Source organism: Galleria mellonella, unplaced genomic scaffold (assembly GCF_026898425.1).
Source record: "Galleria mellonella isolate WM207_F2 unplaced genomic scaffold, CSIRO_AGI_GalMel_v1 utg574, whole genome shotgun sequence".
Lineage (NCBI taxonomy): Eukaryota > Metazoa > Arthropoda > Insecta > Lepidoptera > Pyralidae > Galleria > Galleria mellonella.
The window spans coordinates 1,325,629-1,352,680 of NW_026442122.1; the positions used below are offsets into that span (position 1 = coordinate 1,325,629).

The 27,052-nt window shown below is 35.1% G+C and overlaps 2 protein-coding genes and 1 long non-coding RNA gene across 4 annotated transcripts in view; 1 reads left to right on the forward strand and 2 right to left on the reverse strand.

The window, feature by feature from the left end:
* Positions 1-10,375: 10,375 nt before the first annotated feature.
* On the reverse strand, positions 10,376-13,368 carry LOC113522986 (uncharacterized). The gene is made up of 4 exons (XR_008253407.1): positions 13,354-13,368; positions 13,046-13,198; positions 12,671-12,704; positions 10,376-10,438 (listed from the first exon to the last, which is right to left on the reverse strand). It is a non-coding gene; the product is annotated as an uncharacterized LOC113522986 (long non-coding RNA).
* A 307-nt stretch (positions 13,369-13,675) lies between these two features.
* On the forward strand, positions 13,676-24,256 carry LOC113522834 (palmitoyltransferase ZDHHC6-like). Of its 2 annotated transcripts, none has more exons than XM_052899531.1 (9): positions 13,676-14,278; positions 14,737-14,895; positions 14,971-15,152; positions 16,198-16,282; positions 17,045-17,172; positions 18,297-18,467; positions 19,425-19,628; positions 20,734-20,921; positions 22,716-24,256. In XM_052899531.1, the coding sequence occupies exons 2-9, from the start codon at positions 14,841-14,843 to the stop codon at positions 22,849-22,851; spliced, it is 1,149 nt and encodes a 382-aa protein (XP_052755491.1). In that variant the 5' UTR covers positions 13,676-14,278; positions 14,737-14,840; the 3' UTR covers positions 22,852-24,256. The 2 variants fall into 2 exon arrangements, with proteins under 2 accessions (XP_052755491.1, XP_052755492.1); XM_052899532.1 differs by having other exon boundaries at positions 13,676-14,202.
* Positions 24,257-25,065: 809 nt separating this feature from the next.
* LOC113520465 (tubulin alpha-1A chain) overlaps positions 25,066-27,052 on the reverse strand; it is a 51,619-nt gene continuing 49,632 nt past the window's right edge. Inside the window, exons 9-10 of the mRNA XM_052899529.1 lie at positions 26,527-26,639; positions 25,066-25,856 (exon numbers count right to left, since the gene is read on the reverse strand). Coding sequence (XP_052755489.1) covers positions 25,673-25,856; positions 26,527-26,639 — 297 coding nt within the window. The 3' untranslated portion in view covers positions 25,066-25,672. The remainder of the gene's footprint in view (positions 25,857-26,526; positions 26,640-27,052) is intronic.

Genomic DNA, 27,052 nt, shown 5'->3' on the forward strand with positions numbered 1-27,052 from the left:
ACCCGGAGGATGCAACTATAGAGCCTTTCGAAATATATGACGTTCGCCTTGGAATCGTTAATAGGTAGCTAGCCTCTTCACGTGATAGCTTTACTATCTACATATACGTCGATAGATTACTGCAAGGATTAGACTTAACATATTAATATCTGTAGATCATAAAAATTTTCAATATTTATGTCTGGAGGGAGTTGGAGAGTTGATGCAAGGAGTTGTGGATTTGGCTGTCCACAGAAATTAATTTCAGAACTTTAAATGTATGAATATGCAATTTTGCAAATTAATAAAAGTATGCAATGAATTATAAGGGAATCGATATGCAAAATATTTTTAGTTACACAGGATATTAACATATATAAATTCTTGATCCAGAAGACGTGAATTTAGATCTCTCTGAGAAACAGTACCTTTAAGGTCTTACTTAATCACGTTACAATTACGTATCGATAAAAAAAATGCGGTCATCAACGTCGTCATTGTAAAATCAACAAGAAAATTTTAAATGATGAATCAGCGATAGTAAAATAAAAAGGTTACGTACAGTCTCAAGATTGAGAAACGCTAATACGAGATAAACGGGTGGCAACGGCAACAGTATCGTTAAAGTAAACGGCGGATGTTTGTACGTGTATTAGCAATTTGCTTACTTAGCTGAGCTGCTCGACACGCGAAATTATTCAGCCTGCTAGTTGAAGCTAAGTTGAGTCAACTTGTGTCTGTAGATGTTAGAACATGGCTTAACGATCAGAGCAAATACGCCAGTACAAAACTATTATTTCACGGGGAAAGAAAAATTCTGCATAAATTCCTTTACTATTAAACAGATTCAGAGATATTGGTATTATCCAAACGGTATCAGCTAAGCCTAACTTAGCCTTAGAAACTTAAACATTGTTTTTCTATATCAATGATGTTCTTGAATACCTCTTTCAGTGAATAGATTTACAACACACTTTGAAATACATTTAAGAGAAAAGAAATTCAAATTAAGCACTCATGAAATCGCCATTTGAATTTTGAAGAAGGTGGAAAGTACCGTCCGATCCACATTAATTACGCTTCAAGTGCTTTAATAGCACTTGAATAAGAAAAGAGTAATAATTCTACTAAATCGAGAAAAATTAATGCCTGGTTTAGATTACTAAAACAGTCATCATCAACATTGCCCTGCCTTTTCCCATTTATTTGGGGTCGGTGCTGTGTGTCTTTTTTTCTCACAGATCAAAACAGAAGTATAGGATTAAATGATTTAGTAGCACATCGCTTAAAGTGTTTTAGTATTTGATACAAACAGGACTAAATTGTTTCCAAATTTTAGTAATTTTATTAATAGTTAAAAATATGACAAAACCCAATTAAGATGCCACGAGTTTTGCTTTATCGACGTTGTATAATTAATTTGATTAATTTGTGTGGAATTGCCGGTGATGTAAGAACGTAAGTATAGTCTGTGCATACTACGGGCAGTAGTAAACAAGCTGACGGCCCACTTGATGGAAAGTTGTAACCGTCGCTTATAGACATGAACAGCACCATGCACACATTCATATATAGAGTACATACATTGCGCACATAGACGGGTTGACATTTCTGAGGTCCATGTTACACTTCTTGCCTTAATTGCATAAATAGGTAAAATATTTTTCCATTAATATAATGCTATCTTTAGGTGTATCCTAATGCTTGGATTTGGGGAGAAAAGGATTGTTAGCAATGGAGTTTGACAGCCCCATTTCCCCATATTTGACAGATGGTTCCCCCTGGAAACCATCGTGAACAATTCTTGTTGAATTCGTCACGATGGGCCAACTGATCTGCTTCGTCCTCACCTATCATCCTTCACTGGTGCCCCGCCTGCGCTATCGGGATACGCTTGCCATTCCATTATGACCCATTAAAAAAAATGCTTGGATTTTGAAAATATTTTTTGTGGACATTTCCCACAAAAAATATTGACAAATAAGTTTCATCGATTACTAACTATAGACAACTATAAAATAATGAAATATAAAGTAAATATTAGAATTTAAAGAAGTAACAAAATAAATATAAGAACAGAAACTAAATTTGCAGTTAAAACAGCATTGACGAGTGCACAGAAAGCAAGGGATATTGCACCATTGCCGAGAAAACATAATAAAGAAAGCCTATGCGTATGGCTATCAAAATGCCAATGGTTTATTGAGTGCACCATGTCAAGGGAACAAACGTGCCGGCAAGGTCGTCATAAACAGTACATAACTACGAGTACATACATACAAACAGGAAAATTCTGATTGACACTTTTTTAAATTGTTAACAATAATTGTGATAAACAAATATCTTGATGGAGAATTGGAAGCCAGAGTTGGTGATGTTGTCTCGGCTATTGGTAATATTATTTTTTCCCCAAAACACACTCGTATAATAGGAATAGAAAATAAGTTTCGAATTAAAAACTTTAAAGTTCATAAAAAAGGTCGGTACAGACAAAACGCCATAAAATATTAGAAAAAAAAAAGGAATTAATAATCTCTTGACAAACCAGATTCATGTTTTGTATCTATTTTTTAGAATATTTATTGGAAATACCATAATGGAGAATTAAGTAGTTTGTTTATGACAATCGTTAGACATTAGTGAAGTGATCGGATATTCGATTGTTCTATTACGTAATCAACGTTTAAACTATACAATTCCACAATATTTATAAACTATATGGGTTTATGATTAATATAAAAAAGCATTTCAAAATTTATAATAGTAATGACAAATATTTTCACGGTCTATAGAACTTTTTCCCTTCCCCATCAGTCGTCCAACGAACACGCTTAGACTTGAGCAATACTTCCCGAATTGCAAACCGATCGTTCGAGACATACCAAAGGGGTTAGACCACTTATTGCCGCTTACACTGTAGTAACATATTATTCATGTGTAACTAGTGCAGTTCGCGTAAAACCGCAAACATCATGAGACACGAGGGTGACATCATCGTACCACCAGCTCTCTGTATACAAGTACACACTGAAACTCGACTGGAGCGAATTACGTATGGCGACCATGTGAGCCTCATGCTATTTATAGGATTATTACATCGTTCAAGTAACTTTTAGTGTCACTATTATGCTAATGAGAATTTCTGCTGGTATATTAGTAAATTCAATTTTATTCGTACGTACAACAATTCATTCTATTAATAACATTTGATTTAAGCATTTGTTTGCATAATTAAATTGTTTAATTTCGTATGAAGCAATCATTAATATTATGTGATAGTGGATTTGTTTACTTGTCTTGTGTGCTTTAGTACCTTAACGGCTCAACAAATCATCATAACATTTGTGCTATGGAGAAAGAAGCCAGAAGCCACTTTTAATCTTTCACAAACAAAATATACCGGCTACCAGATACCGAAAGATGATGGCAAAAAGCTAGTAATATTACAAATTGACAAGTTATGTAAGGTGACTATCAATCCCTGACTCCAGATGATTTCATTAAAATTGTAAATAGAAAATCAGTATCTGTAATTATACGAATCATCGATGTAAACCTAATGAATGCCTTAAATATTGCCAGATTCAATTTTACTTCTTTCTAGAATTTGATTTAGAATTTGGGATTTTCTTTCTTTCAATGTTTTCTTTTTATATATAAATATATATAGATTTTTTTATTAGAACAGATTAAAATGCTTAAATCATATACGCGAAATCCAGTTATTTCGCCTCAATTATATTTGCCTGTCATCTAGCAAACTTTATATGCCCCTGAGACGTAAAATTAATTTTGAACGCTACTTGACCAAAATTCAAATCGGTAGGTTCGATTTACAGAAAGTGTCCTTTCTAAAAATACAATAGCATACAAATTTTAAAGAAGCTACAGTATCTGATAACGTATAGCTTATCAGTTGACTTGATAATTAAGTCGACGATGGCGGTAAATTATTAGGAACCATAATAGTTACTAATAAAGTGGTAACAGCTTCTTATTTATAATGACAGAATGATGGTGCACGTCCTTGTGCATGATTTGCTATCAAAGTAGGAAGTCAGTAAAGCCACAGTGCGGTGGTTCCAAGGTGAACATTTATAATAATAATTACCATTATTCTCGTACCCATCTAATGGATATACAATGACAGGTAAATTTACTACTGCCGCTGGTATAAAAAGTGTTGATGTAACACATAAGGGTAATTTATTAATATCATAAACTTTCTTCAGAGAATTTGGCTTGGCTTGACTGGCTTCAAAATGAATGTTTCGGTTACATTCAAGCCTTAGACATTGCCGATAAGAAATAATTGAAATGATAAGTATTAGGAAATTCGTTCTAAGATTATTTTTAACAAAATTTGTTTACAATTTGTCGATATATCTATTATTCCACTCTTAAAATCTATGTAATTTCAAGTCTTAGAGAAACTTTAAGTTCGAGCTTGAAATGTTACATCATTATTTGGTATTATTTGGGGTGGGGTTGATTTAACGTATGGGGGCTGACAGGTGCACAACAGGTGGATGCAACACGTGGCGATTGGATACCAGCTTTTAAATGCAAGATAATACTACCCTAAAGTCTTTAGCTTGTCTTTCGTTTTCAAACATTAAATTGTGCAGCAAGTATAATATTAAGACATCTGCATAAATTGTTTACTGGAGAAATCAGTGATATATACACGATAGAACTTGAGTAGAAGGCCAAAATAGTTGTGACCCATCGTCAGAAATAATAGTCGTACGCGAAAGTAAAATGTAGTTAATTTAAAAAGTTGATATAAAAGAAATGGGCCCAAGTGTAGAAATCGCAGTGAAGTGCGTGAAACGAAGTGAAACGGCGCTGTATGGGCATAGAGCATATCGACGGTCAAATTAATTTCAAGTACATACAGACGGCAGTACATATGTCATGAATGAGTGACGTGAGAGATGATGCTAGCACGTGACCGTTGACTACCACTGATAACAAACGAGTACGATAGATGAAAACAATTTCACGAGACGATAGATGGTTTAATGAGATGGATGAAAAAAAATTTACGTTATAGTAGATGTTGGATGACTTCTGATAGAGTAAACCAATAATAACAGTATAGTACTTTATACATATATCTGATTTTTATTCATAGTTCTAAGTTTCACGTAAAGCTAGATTTCTTTTTAACCAAAGATTTTGGGTCGCATACCAATTGTGGTAATAAATTTCAATGAAATTACAGTAAGTGATTTGTGATTAGGTAAATATTCTGTGGCCACGACACATATGCTTAAGGAAAAACCTTGAAGATCCATCTGTGTACGTCATTAGACGGATGTTTCAGGTAAATTTATAACAAAAAATATATACCTATATAAAATAATAATAAATGTATAGTTATTGTTTCAAAATATAACTGGCAACTAGAAGACATCTTTTAGTTGCCAGGTCTATTGTTACATTTGAGAATACACAAAAAGGGCCATGTATTATCCGTCTAGTGCTTAGGAATTATTTTCAAACGCTGAAACTATTCATTTTGATATCATAGCAGAAAATTCTTTGAGGATGATTAGATTAAGTTTACGTGAATTTGATAATAAATGATATAATGATTTTGCATGATACTATCGCTGGCGCAAGTGATAATTTCAATAGCATTACTAATGCCATAAAAGAGCATCGTGACAGCGTGAATAAGTTACCAAAAGATCACAAGAAACGAGATAGTTCACTACGAGCTTGGATCAGTAAGTCCGAACGAAAGTGAGAATGAAGAATCCTTGAATAAACAGGAAAATAACTCTTTCTCTTTCATGCGTACGAGAAGGATAAGGATGGGAAACAAAAAGACGGTTACGACCGTTTGCACACTGCAAAATAAATAATAAGTGTACAGGCTTAACCGCCTTGCCTGCTCCAAGTTATACACCATGATGACATCACCGTAAATTATGATTTGAGTCAACATTACACTATAGAGTGTATACACAACATACGACTAATGTATTCGATTGACGAAACGTTCGATATTGGTAACCAGTTTGGTGTCGGTTGCTATGTTGATGTAAGTTATCTATTGTAATATTTTGACTAAAGAATCTTCAATGACAGCCACTTGACTTTGGACTTTAACAGATCCTTGTCACTCGCAGGCAACTTATGAATACATTTCACCCATATTATCATTATTAATATTTCATTTTTCAGTTTGAAATTTCAATAAATAGTAGCTAGGTGAATTTGTTTGAAGTTCGGTTCAGTGAATCGGTTATATTTTTTTATGTTTATTACCTCATAACTTCGTCAGTTATAAATTTATTTGCAAAATTCTTTTTTTTTATCTGAAAGGACATACTTACAAATTGGTTCACAGAAATTTTATCAAAATCGGTTCAGTACCTTAGGTTTTAAATCAAAAGTGGTTTTGCCACAAGTAAAGTCAGTTTTTTACATACATATTACTGATAGTTTTAACTAACTAAATTAAGAAACGTGAAATTTTCAAAAGTTTGCAAACTTATAAGCTAAGTAAGGTTTCTAATTACATGAGCACACATTAATAAATAATTTTCCAAAATTCTTATAGGAACAAAACTGCGAGAGAGAATGGGTTTATTCGGATAAGACCCGAGAATGTTGTGTGAAATCAAAGGGGTATTCCTACACTATCCAGAAGAATAGACACAAGCAATAAAATATTCTGATCTATATCAAGAAACCTGTTAGCTACTACATTGAAGCTTTCTGAAAATACAGTGCATTCACTTCTTTTTTAAATATTATTCATTGCATTACTTAATAAGATCTTTGAAGGACACTGAAGAGTCCTGACTACATCATCGTACCTGTTTTCCTCCGGCTACCATGGTGATATATTTAAACACACGCACAGGAAATTGTCACACACACTGTTAGGGGTAAAAGAGGGGTAAGGATTAGGCGGCACTGTAGCCGCGTCTACCGGACGCGGCGGTAGTGTTTGAACTGAACGAGCGGTCGCGGCCGCGGGGATGCGCGTGCGCCCCAAGCTCAAGGCCGCGCGCGCAAGTCTCACGGACCGTCTGCACGATACCTGAACTTCGACCAATGCTCTTCCATCTCTTTCATATCGAACGAAAACGAAACAGATGCCTCACTGCCAGCAGCAAGTGCTGTGAGACGACGGCGCCAGACGCTACGGACAGCGACGATTTCGCTTTTTTTTAGCAGCTAAATTGAATCGTGATCGAATCGAGCCTACAAACAATAATACTACTGTAAAGGTATATGTAATCGTGGATTTCTCACAGATATAAATAGTGTCTCTGGTACCTTTTTTGCCAGTGTGGGTGCTCAGTGTTCTGTAGATATACCTACCTATGCGTTAAATTTTTTTAGCATTTCGTTTTAATCAAAAGACTTTACAGAACTTTCGTAATTAAAGTTTTAAACATTTTTCAAATAACTTATATAAAATTATTTGTTGGCGCCTTAAAGGCTCAACCTCCGTACCAACAAAAAATATGAAGGTATAAATCAAGTCGCTATTTAAAATTGGTAAGAGCTGTTTATAAGGAATATTAAAAAAAAGATGCTAATCACCATCATCATCATCTCAGCAATTATCTGCCCACTGCTGAAGGTCTGAACCACCTACAGCCTATACAAAGATTTTAAGTCACAAATTTGAAATTGTTATCTCACACCAAGAACTAACAAGAAATTAGATCACGGACTCGATTACCGCCTTGTACAACGCATGGGGGGTATCATGGGCGAAACAGTATACTCTGTTATTTCCATAGTACTGCTCATGTCTATAGGCGACGGTTACCACTTTCCATCAGGTGGGCCGTCAGCTTGTTTGACATTCTAAGTTGTATAAAAAAAAAAACTATTTGTATTTAGTGGTACTAGTATTGGTACAGTCATTTTCTGATTATTATATTTAGATATTTATAAAAATGTCTTTAAGTGTACTATCCATAGTTCAAATTCTGTCCAGTTTCAAACTAGACGGCACTGGGTTTTATAAAATTTCTTTTTTTTATGAATAGAGAATTATTATATTTTCGGGCATTCAGTCTCCATTTCTGGACGAAATGGTTGAAAAAAAAAATCGGAAAAAGTAAATTGTATAACATTAACTAGATTGAACTGTCCACGTCGGCGTGTGCACTGTCCACTAAGTAGATAAAGCCTGGCCTACTTTCCCGTTTCCTTCCTTTGACACACTTCAACAGCTCTGTGTCTACTGACCAGAATCATTATGTATACACGTAAAGAATTACTTCCACGCCTATGGAAATCCTTTGATAAGTCGCATATTACCATAAATAATTTTATGTTTATCCAACTATTAAAGAAAGGGAGGCAATACTTTTTCAAGTGGTACAATTTTAACGGTCGTAGTCCAATATTTTCTTCTTTTATTCTTAATATTTGCCTACGACCGTTTTCTAATGTTGCCTAAATTTTAAACAACCATTTATGCCACCGGTAATAAATTTAGAACAGTTTTCAACGATTTTGATACGTAGGAGTATATAACCTACTCGTTTATAACGTGTTGATGAAGTAAAAAAAAATTACTATAAATATTAAAATTTTGCATATTAATATTAATATTTTGGCAATTATTATATAAATTATGATTATTATTATGGTAAGTGCTGATAAATTAATATTAAAATTATATTTATGTTTTTTTTTCTTCATTAAGGAAAGATAAAATATTAATACTAACACCATCTAGTGGATTTTTTCATAAATATTATCTATGTCAAGGGCCAAACTATATCCCTCATGATTCACTAAACCGGTTTTGATATAGCTTTTAAGTTGGGCTATTCAAATTCAAATATAAAAGTTTCTTGAAAGTTATTGACCCAGACTGTGATGATATGTAACAAACAGACATTATGACATTTAAATATTTTTTATAATAATTGGATTTCATTATCTATATATATTTAAAAGACTAACTGTTAAGTTTCTTGCAGATTCTCAACAGATAACAACTTTCCAAACAATTTAAAAGTGCGTATAAACAAATCTATTTACTTTGTATATAACATATATACAATATATTTGAATATAATGTACATTATAATTTGTCGGAAACCGGTTTATTTAAGTTACACATTATTTAGAACTAGACCTTAATAAACTCAATAATAATCAAAAGTCTGAAAAGAATAAATATCGACGTCAAATGAAAAGAAAAACAAATTAATTAAATTAATATCTATCAATTTTATCATAATGTCCACGAATATCAAAACAACATTAATATTCTTACGAAAATATTTTGATTGAATGATTGATTGGTAGTCAATCAGATCACCATGTATTGCTGGACATAGAGCACTAAGGGCAGATGCCTTAACTATTAGGGAAGCGAAGTTAAGCAATAGGGGAATATGTTACTGATCTTAACTTTTAGGGAGTTGACCTTAATTCACAATTAAAAAAAAAAGAAATATACTTTGAACACTTAGTCGTATAGTACATTTTTCTACATCAGACAATTCTATTTTTTATAGGCATTAAAGACAATTTCAGAGGACTATGTAAAGTACAAGAAATGTAAAAAATATGTAAAAGTATTTAATCTACAAAAATTTTGTAAAAGATTACTCTATGTAAAAAATTTTGCGATAAAAATTATACTAGTTTGATTGCATCATTCACATGTTTAAACCCTCGTAGAAAAACATATTTAATCTAGTAGCCAGAGTACAAACTGTTTAGATTGGAACTAGATGGCGTGTTTGACATGTTCGCGGTTATTTATTTATTTTGTTGGGGAATTTTTTAACAATAATTAAAAGGCTAGAGTTTGTTTTTGGGACAAACTAGAATTAAATTTAACAAATTTAGTTTTCGGTTATGATCAGTTATTGAAAAGTAATCAAAAGACCAATCATATCAAGGCATGATGAAAACATGATAAAAATTTCAAATAAAAATAAAACATCATGATGATAACAGACAATGATAGTTATTATAATGATGACAATGAATAATATAGTTTACTTTAAATCAACATTTTTAAATTGAACATCACCACAAATTAAAAACCTTATTAATTGTAAATTATTCACATTCTTTCATACTATAAGCACAGTCTAAAGAACTGTCCTAACCGTCATCCAACGGACCAGTGTCCCGAATTGACATATAATGTTTAGGGACATGTCAAAACTATTGAACAACTTGTTATACTGTGCTAGAAGTATCATCATGCAAATGATGTTACACTCGTATAAATAAAACCAAACAGTTATTACTAATATCAACATAATATTAACACCACTCACTGGAGCTACAAGGTTTTAGCAAGCTTTACTTCTAATACTCTAGCAATTATCAAATCAGAACAAGAACTAGCAAAAACGGGGCCAAGTGAAACCTTAACTCTCAAACCAAAACTAACCAACTCATTCTCGCTGCCACTTAGATCAAGCGCGTTACTTATGTAACTAAGTATCTGAAAAATAATTATGAAAGATTCTATATTAACTACATGAACAAGACAACCTATGTCCCACTATTGCATGGCTGTGTTTCGGTTTGAAGGGTGGGATACAGCGTGAATTTACAGGGTACAGAGGAATAACATCTGAGTCCTCTGGAATGGCAACTCTGGGCGAAACAGTAACTCTGTTATGTCAATGGTACTGCTCATGTCTATAGGCGACGGTTACCACTTTCCATCAGGTGGGCCGTTAGCTTGTTTGCCATTCTAAGTTGTATAAAAAAAAAATTGGGACACCAATATACACGAGTGGAAAATATTAACCCATTATACTGGTCAGGGGGGTTAAAAAGCCTGTTCGACAAATTCTTATAGGACTTACTTTCTATAACCCAATAATATACATGTGCTAGTCCATTTATATTACAGCCTCAGCACCAGAGGTCTATTAAACTCAGCTGGTTAAAGCAAATCCTATTATGATTCATGCAAGATAAGTTTTTTAACCCTCTAACTGGTTTGATATTTAGATTTTTTTTTTGCAATTGCATTTATTATGATTTTTCTCTGATTCATGACTTACAATGTCCATATTTGGATAATTAGGCAGTGTGTCAGTCATTAACTTTCTAGTGCTGAACATGGTGGGACCACATAGAAACAAATAAAATACATATATATAAAAGCAAATTCTTGTTTCTGATGTATGTTATTATAGTGTAATAAAATAAAAATAAAAAAAAAATAATCAAAGCCTAAGAAATACATTGATTAATAAATAAATATTATCAAACAATTTAAAAAAAGAATTAGGTTCTCAATTTGGTTATCCTTTCTTTATTTATTTATATTTATTTATTTATTTATGACAACAAATGGTCATTTACAAAATAATTAACACAATATACATTACAGTTTTGGAACAATAAACTGAACAGTGCCAATAACAGTATTTTAAAAATATGAGATATTATTTATGAAGTCCCATAGAAATATGTTTGTTACCTTAAAACTCGTATCATTAATAAACCAATTTGTAATATTCTTTCTTATCTAAAATAATATGCTACCAGATTGGTATGCAGAAAGAAATTTAATTAAAATCAATTCTACTGAATTGATTAAACTAAATTAACTAAACTACTGTTTAGTTTTTAGATCAAAATAACCGGTTTTGCCATCAATCAGTGTTATTTGTGAAATAAAATCAACTAAATTATATTAACTTACATCAGATAGTAATATGAAGATTTTATGATTACAAATAAATATTAAAGTGTAGTAAATAAAGTAAATATCAGTACATTTATATAACTAATAATAAATTTGTTAAAAAATATTTATTGTATTAAGAATTAGGTATGGTATTTATAATCAATATACTCCAATCAAATGCATGCATTATAACTAGCATCCCTTAACTATAACATCATACAGCAATTGGCTTAATAATGGTAGATATTTAATATATAAATAAAAATTCCAATTTGATATTATCTTTATTTATAACAACCAATATGAATATTTTTTTTTAATATATTTAAGTCAAAATTGTTATAATTTTAGTTTATGACAGCCCATACAACAGTAGCTTCATGAAACTATCAAATTAAAATATTAGACTAAAAAATAAACTTAGAGAAATGATGCCTTAGTATCAGCCCCAATGTTATACATATTAATTATATATCTCATTGAAATAAAAACTTTCCAATAAGCAATGTTATTTTTATTTTATAATAAAAAAAATAACTACATAATATAAAGAGTACCATACAACATATAAATTTAACACATTTATGTTAAAGTCTTGTGTATCTATGTTTTTCACTCTTTCATTCCTTTTATGTACAATACAATCAGAAATATATCTTCATTTTATCTAAGTAATTTCAAGTGATAACCTATAAAATTGCAACAGTCTGGCCTGAAACACTGATACATAAGCAGCTCAGTAGTAACTTGGCACTTTTACCTTTATACATACTTAACATGTAGTACCTAATATTGTTAAATGAATTCCAATTAGCCACATTCTTATAGGACTTAGTAGTCACTATGGCATGTTATGAAAGAATAAAAGAAAAATAATGTTTGTCTAATTGTCTATTGGCTTAATGTGTTGTCTAAGCACATAGCGATGGTGAAATCAGCAAAATCACGCATTCAATAGAGATCATATTTGACCACCAATTTGACGCCCGAGAAACTGTCTCGTACATAAACAAACACTATAAAACTCACCGATTTCGGCATCTTGGCAGTATGGGATCACTATCTGAAACAAGATAAATAAATATGTAAGAATATTGACACAAAAATCCAGCGTAGATGAGTAACTGACAAGTACTCTCGTGTGCCGCGTGACATTTCCATGTGAAATTGTGACTGAACCAGCAGTTATCTATAAGCAAAATGTCCATCAGACGTTGTATATCGAGCTTATATACATATTTTCTAACAAAATAAGGAATAGTAAACGATTACAATAAAATTACAGTCACCGGCGGGGGAATTTTCGCGCAGAGAAACGATTACATAGAAACTATGACGGCATTACATTCACATATTTTGATCTACAATGATTTGTGTAAAATATACAATTAAATTAAAACTTACCCGTTGTAGGAAGAATATCACCTAATAATCCACATAAGTAGCACAACACATAAAAAGAATGCACACACCCAAGAGCCACAAAAATATTGCGATGTGACAACTGCCTGCGTGACGTGGTAGCCGGTGTTGACACATGACACTCCAATAAATTACCTGAACAGATAAGAAAAGAAAATCTATATCATCATAGATTAAGTACTAATGGTGGTCCAAACTATGCAGGTACTTATTAATTATTAACTTAATATAGCATACTAGAAAATCTAAAGTATTCATAAACTCTAGTGACATTTGAAAAGTATCAGTACTGGTAGAAGGCTGAAGAAGAAACTTCTGGAAGGCCTTCTAGTCAGCGATCAGGGGGTGAAATATTGGTCTCTGAAACGCAGCGCAGAAAACAAAATGGAAACTACTGCACTATAATCCCATAAATAGCAACTAATGGAATGAAAAAGAAAGAGGCCTGGAATAGAAGAAGATGGCTGGAAGAAGATTGAATGGAAGAAGACATGAATTAGTTGCACCGACAAGAGGAAACTCTTAAATGAAAAGAAGAAGAAGTTTTTATGTTAGAAAAGTCCAAAATTTTTTTTTTTTTTTTTTATAAATAGTGTCAATAAATCTGGGTATCGTTTATAATTAATTTTCGTTTGTTGATTTAAAAAAATATAATATTCTATGTTTTGACAAAAGTATTGAAGGAGATGAATATTTTTATAATAATAGTTTAATTTTGGAGCAGATTTTGAGCAATTTTATACAATTTTCGCTAAGCTTTGTCAAGTTGATATCACAATACATTAGCCTGCTATGAATTGAGAATAACAGCCTCTGATGATATGTCTTTCGTCCTCGTTTTACTAATTATATTTGCATAAAAAGAAAGGAGACAACTATATGATGTACAGTTTTTATTTTATGATTACTTCTATGTAATTTCTTGTTTTTAGGTGACTACTTGCACTGTGGTTATTATCATATTATTCATAGTAGTTTCTATGGTCTGTTATACTACTAATTTATAAATTTGTTTCATTTTCTCGCTTTATTTATATTTATAAAAGCAAAACAAAAGAATAACTAAAGTCACCTACTGAAATTTACATGTTGAAATGAACTAACTAAATGTTGTGTGGAATAAACAGAAATTGAGTAATGTAATAATAATACTGTTCCGGCTCATGTTTATGGATTAATTTCTATAATTTTTATCGTATTAGTTCAAAATCTTTGGTAATCTTCTTTTATTGGGATTATTTCCAATACTTATTAGTTCAATGTCTTACAGAGGAATCCTCGATTTAAATATAACCTACAATCTTCGGTGATGATCAGTAAAACAAAAAATTGTTTCGTTGTTTGATCAACTTTAAACGACTTGATGAATTAAACAGTAACTGAAATATTTACATCAATACAATTTAGCTTAAGTTTTGTAACCGAGTCATAAACCTTTTGAAAATGTTAAAAGAATTGTGATAAAAAGTATGCTGTGTTTTAATTCAGAGACATCAAAAAACAGAAGCCTATGTGTTTACCCAATTTTTTGTTTCCTACATTTGAGCCTTTAGAGTGATTTATTAACAAACATAAACATCTCTACAAACTTAATATTAGGACTCCTATAACTCTGAATATTTTTAATAATTAGTTTAAAATTTTGTTAGTACATTCCCTTAGTTTAATTTTAGAGATGTGTTTATCGAATGGTTTTACATTTACATTATGGATGAATTAATCTCATTTATTGTTATGGGAATTACTACACCTTGACTATGTATTAGAAGAAAAAAAAATGGCATCATCTTCAATAAGGAGGCTGTGTCACTGGGGTCCAATTGCTGTATTAGGTAAATTTTTAATTAATATTAACATTTTTCATCATAAAATTGAATAGTCGGTTGAATATTGTAATTTGTTTTAAGGTATAATAAAACTAATAACATGGGCAATGGTGCATCTAATTGGAATGTGGTGGCCGCCCCAGGAATCTCTCGGAGGAGCCTTGCATGCCGCCATGTTCTTGGGATTTGCTGCGGCTACACTGTATTATTTTCTCCAATCCTTACTTGAGGGTCCAGGCTTTGTGCCCATAGGATGGGAACCGGTGAGTTAAAATAATTATATTTAAAAAATATTTTATTGCACAATGGGTGATGGAATAGAAAAAATTGTGTCATCACTCCTCATCATTAGGATGTTGTAAGAAATCATTAAGGGGATAACGTACAAACCATGAGCACCTAAAAGAGAAAACTTTATTTTAAATTGTCTGACCAATGTAGTAATAGTAGGCCATATACTTTTCTTAATGTAGGTTCTTAGTGGTTATCACTCAGCATTGCATATGTAGATTACATAACATGAAGCAGACTGCTGTTTTTATTGCACATTGTACCTGCACATTGTACATTCATGTACATACTAGTTCTGTATACCTTTAGGCAAATTATTAAATCCCTGCTCTGAGCCTAGTATTAACTATTTGGCACTAAAACAAAAAACAAAATTTTACAAACTTATATATATGGATTTCAGAAGTAGGAAAAACAGATAATATCTAGATGATATATCATACACCAGATTTTAAAAAGTTGCTAAAAAACATCATGTGATTAATGGATGATCCCTAACTTGTATGTGCAGACTGCCTAACAAATAGCTAGGGGGGGGGGGGGGAAGAGATTGCTAGTAATAGGAACTAGCAACCCCATGGTCTCATATGCCACAGTCATATATGCTATCAAGTCAATAGATATAATGGTATGAATTAAAAGCTTAGTGTGGAAATAATAGTAATTTATTATTGATGTATTTGCCATATTGAGCTATCTGACCTGGGCCTCTAGACAAGTGGCAAGCGAATTCATGGATGGAATCAACATCGATAGTGAGTCTGTGAGTTGAAATGAGTCATCTGGCGTTGCTATCTCATTCTGTTTCACGGACTCGCTAGCTATGTTGATTCTATCGACGAATTCACTTGCTACTTGTTTAGAGAGCCAGCTTTCATTCTTATTTATCATATCTTACTGGTGCCCCACTAGCCTTTACTGATAGTGCAGATGGGTAACCATTCCATTATTATTAAAAAACAAAGCTATATGTCATATAGCTGTATGTTGTTATTTAATTTTAATTTATCATTTTAGGTGAAGGAGTCTGACAAACAGTATTTACAATACTGTACAGTCTGTAATGGTTACAAGGCACCAAGATCACATCACTGTAAAAAATGTATGTAATTTTTATAGACTTTTAAATTATGTATTAATAATTAGTAAAGAAAATTAGATATTGTATCATCATCATGTCAGCTTTTAACTGTCCACTGCTGAACATAAGCCTCCCCCTTGGGGAGGTTTTGCCAGTAGTTGTCTTGCTTGGCAGGCGGATTGGTAACCGCAGTCAGGCTTTGAAGATGTTTTAAGAGAAACACTGCTGCCCATCCCTTGCCCTCCCTTAGTTGGGTTTTACGACACCCACAGGAAAGGAAGGGGAAGCCTATTCTATGCCGAGAGAACACAACCAATTTGTTGTATAATCATGTTTAAATATATTTTTCATACAATTTTGTGTGTTTGTTATGAGTGGACAAAGATCCTGCTGAAAGATAAATTGTGTATGTACTTGTCGTTTAAATAAATAAAATAAAATTAACACATTTTTCAAAAGTATGCCAAATAAAGTGTGTTTTTTCCATGTTTCAAATATGTAGGTTTGTATTTATATTTGTAATTTAAATATTTGATTCTTTTACTGTGCAAATGAGGCATTTTCTAGTATAAAAACATCTCATAATAATGTAATATTGGTTTAGGCATTAAGCTGTTATACAATTAATTTTATCTTATAATTTTTGGTTGATGGTGGGCACAGATAAGAATAAAAAAAAGTTTATTTTTAGTTTAGTTTTTTTTTTTTTTTTAAATGAATGTTCTATGTACAAAAATGTTCTTATTTTTATTTTTTTGTGTATATCATTGTTAATTCTCATAGGTGGGCATTGTGTAATGAAGATGGACCACCACTGTCCTTGGATCAACTGCTGTGTGGGTCATGCCAACCACGCTTACTTCACATCGTTTCTGATCGCTGCTGTCCTTGGTTGCTTCCATGCTTCTATAGTAAGACTTTTGTTTAGATTAATTAAATAAAAAAAAAATAACTGAAGAAGACTTGTTTTTGGTTTCATTAGTGTGTGAACCCGGATGTCAGGATTATAGAAGATGCAAAATTCATCATTTAAAAAAAATGTTAGGCAGATTGCACTCTTCCTGTCATCAAACAAATTCTAAAGTTTTGACACCAGAGAAAATATCTTTTGTTTCTGAACCACGGCTCTGGGTTCTAATTTATTCGTCATCAGACAGCAGTATCTTACGTATTGTCATTTCTGGAGATAGGGGTGTCATGCCTCCATATGTAATAGTTTAAATTCATATCTCACATTTTAAACTAAAATAAACTCATTTAAGCACATAGGTTTGCGGTAGAAACATGAATGGGACAGAGATATGAGGTATCCAAGTAGGTAATTATACAGAATTTTTTTTCTCTAAGGGGTGATAATGGAATGGTAACCCCGCCTGCGCTATCGAGATACGCTGGCGGCGCACCACTGAAGAATGATAGGTGAGGATGAAGCAGGTCAGTTGGCTCATCGTGACGAATTCAACAAGAATTGTTCACGATGGTTTTCAGGAGGAACCACGTGGAGGTCGACCTAATAGAGAGCATATTGCTAGCAATGGGACTGTCAAACTCCATTGCTAACAATCCCTTTCCCCCCCTTTATACAGAATTTGTTCCTGTAATATTTAATTTTATAATGCTAGGACAAGCAAACTGTCCACATTGAATTCATAAGCAAACAAATAGTAACAATATGGTTTATGAATGTGAGTATCCAAAAAGAGAAACATCTTTTTTTAACAGTTTCTAATAACTATGAGAATATAATCTTGAGAAATGATAACGCATGGGAGTATCAAAGGTATTATTATATTTTCGCTTATGTCCATAGTGCTGTTCATGTCTATAGGCGATGTATACAATTTTCTATGAGGTGGGTCGTCAGCTTGTTTTTGCCATTCTAAGCATTAAAAAGATACCGGATCACTGTGCTTTTTACGCTACCCTTCAAAGACCCGGATGAAGGGAAGAGACCACGACACAGATCATTTCACACTCTTATGTCCCAGCCTACGTGGGAGTCTTTCAAACTTAGTTGATGTTTGTTTTGCGGTAGGTGCTCTCAATTTGCATCTACCACGCGATCCACCGCGTGTGGTACATCCACAACGGCACGGGCCGCGAGCCCATGATCTACCTGACGCTCACCACGTTGCTGCTGTCGCTCCTCGCCATCGGAATGGCGATCGGCGTCGTGTTGGCTGTCGGAGCCCTCCTTTACTTCCAAGTGAGTCTTCTAACTTACGTACACGTTCATTTGTATATATGGAACGTTAATCTTTTAGGTTGTGAATGTAACTTGCCTGTTTTTCAATGATATATATATAATAATTTATATTGTATATAATAAGCATTTTTTATTACATACTTGATTCTTGATTTTGATATTTTCGATTTTTTTTTATACAATTTGGAATGTCAAACGACCGCTTATGTGACGGAAAGTAGCAACTATTGTCAATAAATATGTCCACGCACGTTGTCTATAAAAACATGGCAAAATCACGCAGGTTTTTCGACACGTATTTCTCCTCTAAACGAGGCATCTTCAGGTAAATTATTTTCGGAATTATGTTCGGAGTCTATTATATTAAATTAAATAAATAAATAAGTCAAATCTTTTCGTAATATAGGTGAAAAACATATAAAAGGTTGCCTAAAAGAGATAACTCTTAGCAATAAGGCCGCCCATTGTTTTCTCAGTGTAATATTTTCTTGTAATTGTTTGTATTTATAATAAGTTTACTATTGTAATCTTATGGAGGAAACAAGAGTGTCTATCTATTTACACCGACCTTAAATAATAATTAAGAGTGGGAAGATGGTGGTGAACTAGTGATATGACTTTCTGCAAGATAACACCTAGCTCACTGGGGGAAGGGATTGTTAGTAATGGAGACTGAGAATCCCATTGCTAGCAATATACCCAACCAGGTCGATCTCCTCGCGGTTCCCCCTGGAAACTATCATGTTTAATTCCTGATGAATTCATCATGATGGTTTAACTGGCCTGTTTTCATTCTCATCTATCACCCTTCACTGGTGCTCCGCCAGCGTATCCCGTTAGCGCAGGCGGGGTTACCAATCCATTTTCACCCATAAAAAAAAAAAAGAACACCTAGCTCATTAAAATATTTTGATGAATTAAGTGTCACTGCCATAATTTGAAAAAATATCGATCCAGATTCGGGGCATCCTCCGCAACCAGACGACAATCGAGGACTGGATCCTCGAGAAGGCTGTGAGTCGCCGCGAGGAGCAGGCGTTACCTGTATTTGTGTTTCCATACGACCTCGGCTGGAGGCGGAACTGGGCAGTTGTGTTTGGCTCCACAAGCAACGGTCTACAGTGGCCTATTAGAGAGGGCTGCGGGGAATACGATTTGACTGTAAGTATCAGAGAAATTGAATTGTTAATTAATTGTCTTTTTTTTATACAACTTAGAATGGCAAACAAGCTGACGGCCCACCTAATGGAAAGTGGTAACCGTCGCCTATAGACATGAGCAGTACCATGGACATAACAGAGTATACTGTTTCGCCCATGATACCCCCTATGCGTTGCCATTCCTGAGGACTCAGGTGTTATTTTTCTGTACCCTGTAAATTCACGCTATATCCCACCTTTCAAACCGAAACACAGCCATGCAAACACAACTGCTTCACGGTAGAAATACGAATGGGACAGAGGTACCCAAGCAATCGATTTTTGTACAAAGTCTCCCTCTATCTTTTCCATTCTTTCTAGGTATATAAATATAGCCGGGTGGTCCCGGCATAAAAGGGCCTCCTGGTCTTTTCTCGTGGGCGTCGTAGCAGGCGACTAAGGAAAGTAAATGGTCGAGGCATAGGCAGCAGCGACTTTGTTAAAACATCACCTAAATATTCTTACTTAAGCATTACTTACTACCAGAGGGAGATTTTGTACAAAAGTCGATTGCTTGGGTATCTGTCCCATTCGTGTTTCAACCGTGAAGCAGTTGTGTTTGCATGGTTACCACTTCATCTATCACCCTTCACTGGTGCTCCGCCAGCGTATCCCGTTAGCGCAGGCGGGGTTACTATACCATTTTCACCCATCAAAAAAAATCATTAGCTTCCTGCTAAGGGAATTCATTGTCACTAAGAGTTATAGTTTGTCTCGTAAGTCTTGCGGTGTTTTGATTGCCTTCATGCCCCTGTTGACCTTTTACTGGTAAACAAGTGAGGATTAATGAGGGGGGAAAGGGATTGTTAGTAATGGAACTGAGAATCCCATTGTTAGCAATATACCCAACCAGGTCGACTTCCTCGCGGTTCTCCCTGGAAACTATCATGGTTAATTCCTGATGAATTCATCATGATGGGCTAACAGGCCTGTTTTCATTCTCATCTATCACCCTTCACTGGTGCTCCGCGTATCCCATTAGCGCAGGCGGGGTTACCATACCATTTTCACCCATCAAAAAAACAAGTGAGGATTTGACTTGACCTGAGTGTGCTGTCGGTTTGCAGCGCGAGCAGCAGGCGCAGAAGATGGAGAAGCGTCTGCGCGCGCGGCTGTTCGCGGCGGCGCGGCCGTACTCGGGGCGCTGGCTGCCGCTGCTGCAGTTCCCGGCCGCGGCCGCCGCGCCGCCCTGCAGCGACGAGCCGCGCCTGCCGCTGCGGCCCGGCCGTCTGCTGCGTGCCACGCGCCAGCGCAGGTACTGCCCTCTACCGACCCTCCGTTCCTGGGGACGTTAGACCCCATTGCTATGAATACACCCTGTCAGGTCTACCTCTACGCGGTTCCCCCTGGAAACCATTGTAACTAATTTATCGTTGAATTCGTCACAATGGGCTGATTGACTTGTTTTTCATCCTCACCTATCACCCCTCACTCGTGCCCCGCCAGTGTGTAACGTATAAAAAAAAGACCCTCCGTCCTTCGACGGAGGAGCCACAGACAACCCTCTATGTCGAGGCTGTTTCGACGCCGAAGAAACGGCTGCTCACGTAATCCTGGAATGTTGAGGCTGTGGCCCATCAACGTTTATAAATCCTCGGAACGGTGAGGTCGCTTCGTGAGGCCTGTGAAGAACCCAGGAAGCTTCTGGGCGGAGCTAGGTTGGTTGTACTAGCCACGACTCATACGCACAACGGCCCAAATGAGAGGCTAAGCGCGGAAAATAGAGTCTTTTTCACATTCACATTCCTTCGACGGGGGTCGAAGTGCGGTGGCCTAAGTCGAAGTTCAAGCCTCTCTGGAGCCTTTAGTGCCCGCCGCAGTCCATAAGAACTGACGCTTTGTCACTCCCCTCTCGCGGGCTTGGAGTACCGTCTGCACTAGCTTCTGCACACGCGCCCGGTGAAGCTGTAAAGGCCATCTGCGGCCAACAGCAAATGCGATAAGAAAAAAAAAGATGCTACCGCAGTTTGCTGCCGCCGCACCAGTCTCAATTTGGTTCCATTTCTTGTATTTACGTGAAGTCGCATCATCACCAATATAAATTATTTTTGCAATTAATTGTTATCCATCTATATTATTTGTGCGAGAATATAATTAAATAGACTATATTACGATATGCGTTGGTTTGGTCATTTGGAGAGGATGGATGAAAGAAGAATTACGAAAGAGATTTATCGAGCAAGAATGAATGGAGATGTAGGTAGGGGCCGCCCTAAACGAACGTATGTCGATCGAATGTAAGGCGACGTGCTGGAAAAGGGCCAAATTAAAAGTACCCGTAACCGGTGAGCGTTTATGAAAAGATTGATGAATGTGGAAGAAGCGAAGGTTTGTTTGAATCGAAGCATTTGGCGTTTCATTGTTTCTGCCTACCTTAATGGGAGACAGGCGTGACAGATATGTATGTATGTATGTATTACGACAAGGTTAGAAAATAAATGCGACACAAAAATGCAATAACGACAAACAAATGTCACTATCTAGATGGAAACAACGTTCAAATGACTTACCATTTTGTTTGCTAAAATTCCATTGACTGTAATATACTTGGATCACTCGGTTCCCTAAAGCATGCTTAAGTTAGCTGAGATTACCTTAAAAATGTTATAAGTACTAAGGATTTGGATCTTGAATTCTCCTATAGATGTTCGAAGCTTGAAGTGTTCTTTCAGTAACAAACCAAGTGACGCATTAAATTTCCAATATGTTTCAAGATTATGGAACTTTCAATTATTCATCACCTTTCAATTATTTAAAAATGACAACAACAAAATTTTATACTTCTGTTTGAAAAATTTTACATTAATGACACATTGTTTTTACTTTCTACCTCCAATAATTAAGTTATTGCCACATACGAGAATAAAATATTCCTATTGACTATCGAGAGTGTTGCCATGCAATTATTACATTTAAAATGAACATTAATACCATATTTATTTTATCCTGATCAAACTTACCGTTTGTTCGCTATGCATATACATCCTATATTTATAAATAGCAACTTTGAAGTTATGAAATGTTCTCACACTCATTTTTCGTTCCGTAGACACTGGCTGTTCGGCGAGCTGGTACCGGAAGCAGGTGATGGTGAGACGCGCGGGCCGCGCGGGTGGTTCCCGCGGGCCGCGGTGGTGCCGGTCGACCCCCCACCGCACTACCCCAACAAACACAAACCCGACTAGTACTAACGCCCGCTCGACGGTACGTACACTTGTTTGAAGAATCGAAGAGGGAATGGAAACCAGAGTACTGTATTTTGATAGGTCTCTCTATAAAAAAATACGAATGGGGCATTGACCTTGATTTGTCAATTCACTTCAAAGGTTAGATTTATTTATTTGGGATGACAATGGAATATTAACTCCTACTATCGATAATGAAAGATTTTATGTTTGTTTTGTAAAACAAATTGTTAAGACCACAAAATCTCACTACAATTTTATTAATAAAGTATTCCGTTTATACTAATATGAACTAGTCGGTTAATACTTAACACTCGGCGAGGGATGCCTCTTAATTTGGCGGGTTATACGACATTGGTCGTACATATTTACAATTCGTGTAATAAAGCTATTATAAACATTGTGGTCCCCATTATACAGGGCGTTTTAATTTAGTTTATAGAATATTAAATGCAATGTAACTACTTATTTTGGAAATATTATTTCCATTTTTAATTTTTTTTTTTAATTCAATATCTGTAAATGATGTCCTATTTACTTTTTATTTTATTTTAAATGTTTTTTTAGATTTTTTTGCTAAATATTGTTAATTATATTTTAATGAAATAATAATTATATTTTTACTAATAATATTGTAATTATATTGGCTGTGTTTTGGTTTAATTGGTGATATATGTGATGTAGTAGGGTATGATATGGTATAGTGTAACAAGTTACTTTAAATGAATGGCAACGTATGAGGAGTACCATGAGCGTCACAGTGTGTTCTGTGAAACTGATGGTTGCTCCGTCAGAAAGGTCGTCAGCTTGTTTGCCATTCTAGTTCAATAAAAATTATTTTAATAAACAAGTGGTTTAAGTCTACAGAGCGAGGCTTTGTACAAGTCATTTGCTTGGCCACCTCTGTCCTATTCGTGTTTCTATCGTGAAACAGTTGTGTTTGCGTGGCTGTGTTTCGGTTTGAAGGGTGGGATATGGCGTGAATTTACAGGGTACAGAGGAATAACACCTGAGTCCTTAGGAATGGCAACGCATGGGGGGTATCATGGGCGAAACAGTATACTCTGTTATGTCCATGGTACTGCTTATGTCTATAGGCGACGGTTACCACTTTCCATCAGCTTGTTCGCTATTCCAATTTGCATAAAAACTATTTTAATAAAATAACGAATTTGTAACTGTACTGAATTTGTAATTTGTAACTTAAACCATTCGTTAAGTCAATATAATATGGGAGACCATAAATACGTTAAAATTTAGATCTCGTATCTAGTGGGTGTAAATAACATTGTGTATATGTACATACAAGTGTATATTATGTATATACGTAGTCTTATATGGGCTTGTTTTAGTCAATTTTCTATTTGATGTTTTATATAAATAAAATTGTATATCTACTTGTGAATTGTTGTTTTTATTCCATCATGTTATGGCTGCTTCATATTCTATTGTCAATGTTTATTATCAGGCGTACCGTATGCTTGATTACTCTCTTTAAATAGTATTGTTCATGCCTATATGCGTCGGTTGTCATTCTCCATCAGATAGGCCATCAGCTTGCCGTGTGTGCCCCAGCATAGAATAGGCCATCCCTTCTTTTCCCGTGGGTGTGGCAGCAGCGTCTCTCTTAAAATATCTGTGAAACCTAGCTGCGGTTGCCAATTCGCCTGCTAAGCATGACAACTACTGGCAAAAATACCTAATGGGCGGCCTTTTTTAAATGGATGAAAATGTAATGGTTACCCCGCTTTTGCTATCGGTATACACCGACGGGGCATCAGTGAAAGATGATAGATGAGAATGAATACAGGTCAGTTGGCCCACCATGACGAATTCTCCAAGAAAAAACCATGATGGTTTCCAGGAGGAGCCGCGTGGAGGTGGGGTTACCATTTCATTAACATTCATTAAAAAAAATAGCAAAATAATAATAAAGCAAGCTGAAGAGCCAGTGGGCTGGTCACATAGCTCGAAGAACCGACAACCGATGGGGCAGAACGGTTCTTGAGTGGCAACCACGTATGGCTAAACGTAGTGTAGGACGACCGCCCACTAGCTGGAGTGACGACCTGAAATGCATTGCAGGAAGTCAGTGGATGCAGGTGGCTCAGGACCGTTCTTTATGGCAGTCTATGGGGGAGGCTTATGTCCAGCAGTGGACGGATGATGGCTGAAATGATGATGAATACACGAGAGGTAAATGAAACAAGTATCTATGTGTAAAACTTTATTGTGCATTATAATAAATTATCCAAATACGTTCACTTCGTTAGCACGATAAAATTAATCTCAATAAGTTAACTTACTTCGTATAAAAGGGTATTAAATTAGCCTAAAGTCCAAATAGGATGTTAATTATTATCACGATTGGTTTTTTTTTTTTTGTATAATTAATAAATGCATATAAAACCATATTTAACGCGCAAACGAGAAATCACAGATGCAAACTTTACATTTCAGTGTTGAAAGTTATTTTCCAAAAGTTTGTACTGTTATTAAGCGTTCTGACATTCATGCAAACAAGCTCACTATATACTTAATACTAATATTATGTTTCTTAAATATAATTAAAATTGACGTCACGTTTTCCAATTAATAGTACACGTGGTACTATGTAATTAAAAATTAAATATCTAACGTTATTTTAAAAACAATTTGTAATGTTTTAAAATGTAGATCAAATGGAATTAGCTGGTTTTAATTTAAAACATTGTTAACATTGCTCCCGTAGTGTTGCTCGTTTAAAAAATTAATTAGTATAAAACGCAGTGTCGTAACGCAGTTTTTAATAAAAAAACGACCCTGTTTGTTCAGATAGTCCTTAGTACTCGTTCTCCTCGTCGAGTTCTCCCTCCGTGGAGTCCACTCCTACCTCCTCGTAGTCCTTCTCGAGGGCCGCCAAGTCCTCCCGCGCTTCGGAGAACTCTCCCTCCTCCATACCCTCGCCAACGTACCAGTGGACGAATGCGCGCTTGGCGTACATAAGGTCAAATTTGTGGTCCAACCTGACAAATAATTTTATTAAATAAAAATAATAAATGAAAATTTCTTATAAATAGGTGACCTTGTTTCTCTGTGGTTAATCATATAAAATGTCAAAAAGAATGACCTCCCATGCTTTCCAAGTGGAGGATTAATTTTGTATCAATTCTGAAGTTATGTAAGAATTTAAGCTTCCAGAAACAATATACCTAGTACAAGAAGTACACCATGGACTTCACCGTATTCTGAGATAAAATGCCCGTTTTGCGTAGTGGGTTTGTCTAAAAGTGAGGTTAACACTTTCTCTTAAGGGGCCTCTCAGCGAAATGAATAACGGAATAAAATGGTGATGAATTAACCACAGAGGTTTTCAGCGATACCTCGTGGACAGGGTATTTTGCTAGTAGGGGAAGCTAGATCCCAATACTAACAAATTTTGCGATTTACATCATTGTCCTCATCATCTCAGCCACTACCTGTTTGTTGCTGAACATACCCTCGTTTGCCACCTCAGTGGTATAAAAAATAATAAAAAAAAAACACTTCCCCATAGATTGTCATAAGGAACGGTCCTGAGTCACCTGCATCCATTGACTCGCTGCAAACGTACATGTTCTGCAGTAATGCAAATGCATATAAACACATTGATAAAATTAGTGATGCAGGTAGGTGTAATGGTGATGTAGTAGGTACCTGGCCCAGGCCTCAGCGATGGCGGTGGTGTTGGACAACATGCAGACGGCGCGCTGCACCTTGGCCAGGTCTCCACCTGGTACCACCGTCGGCGGCTGGTAGTTGATGCCCACCTGATCACAATCGTACTTCATCAACATCATATTTGAAACTTATTTTTCTACATTGATTTTGCATTTTGTGCCAGTTGCCATTGTATTTGCATGGCTGTGTTTCGGTTTGAAGGGTGGGATATGGCGTGAATTTACAGGGTACAGAGGAATAACACCTGAGTCCTCAGGAATGGCAACGCATGGGGGTATCATAGGCAAAACAGTTTACTCTGTTATGTGCATGGTACTGCTCATGTCTATAGGCGATGGTTACCACTTTCCAACAGGGCCGTCAGCTTGTTTGCCATTCTAAGTTGTATAAAAAAAATACTAACAATCCCCCCCTGTCTGACGAGTTAGTTATTAGTAGCTATAATCTTAAAGCTTGTAGGAACATATTCGCAAGACTGTATAAACAGACGTTTATATTGCTA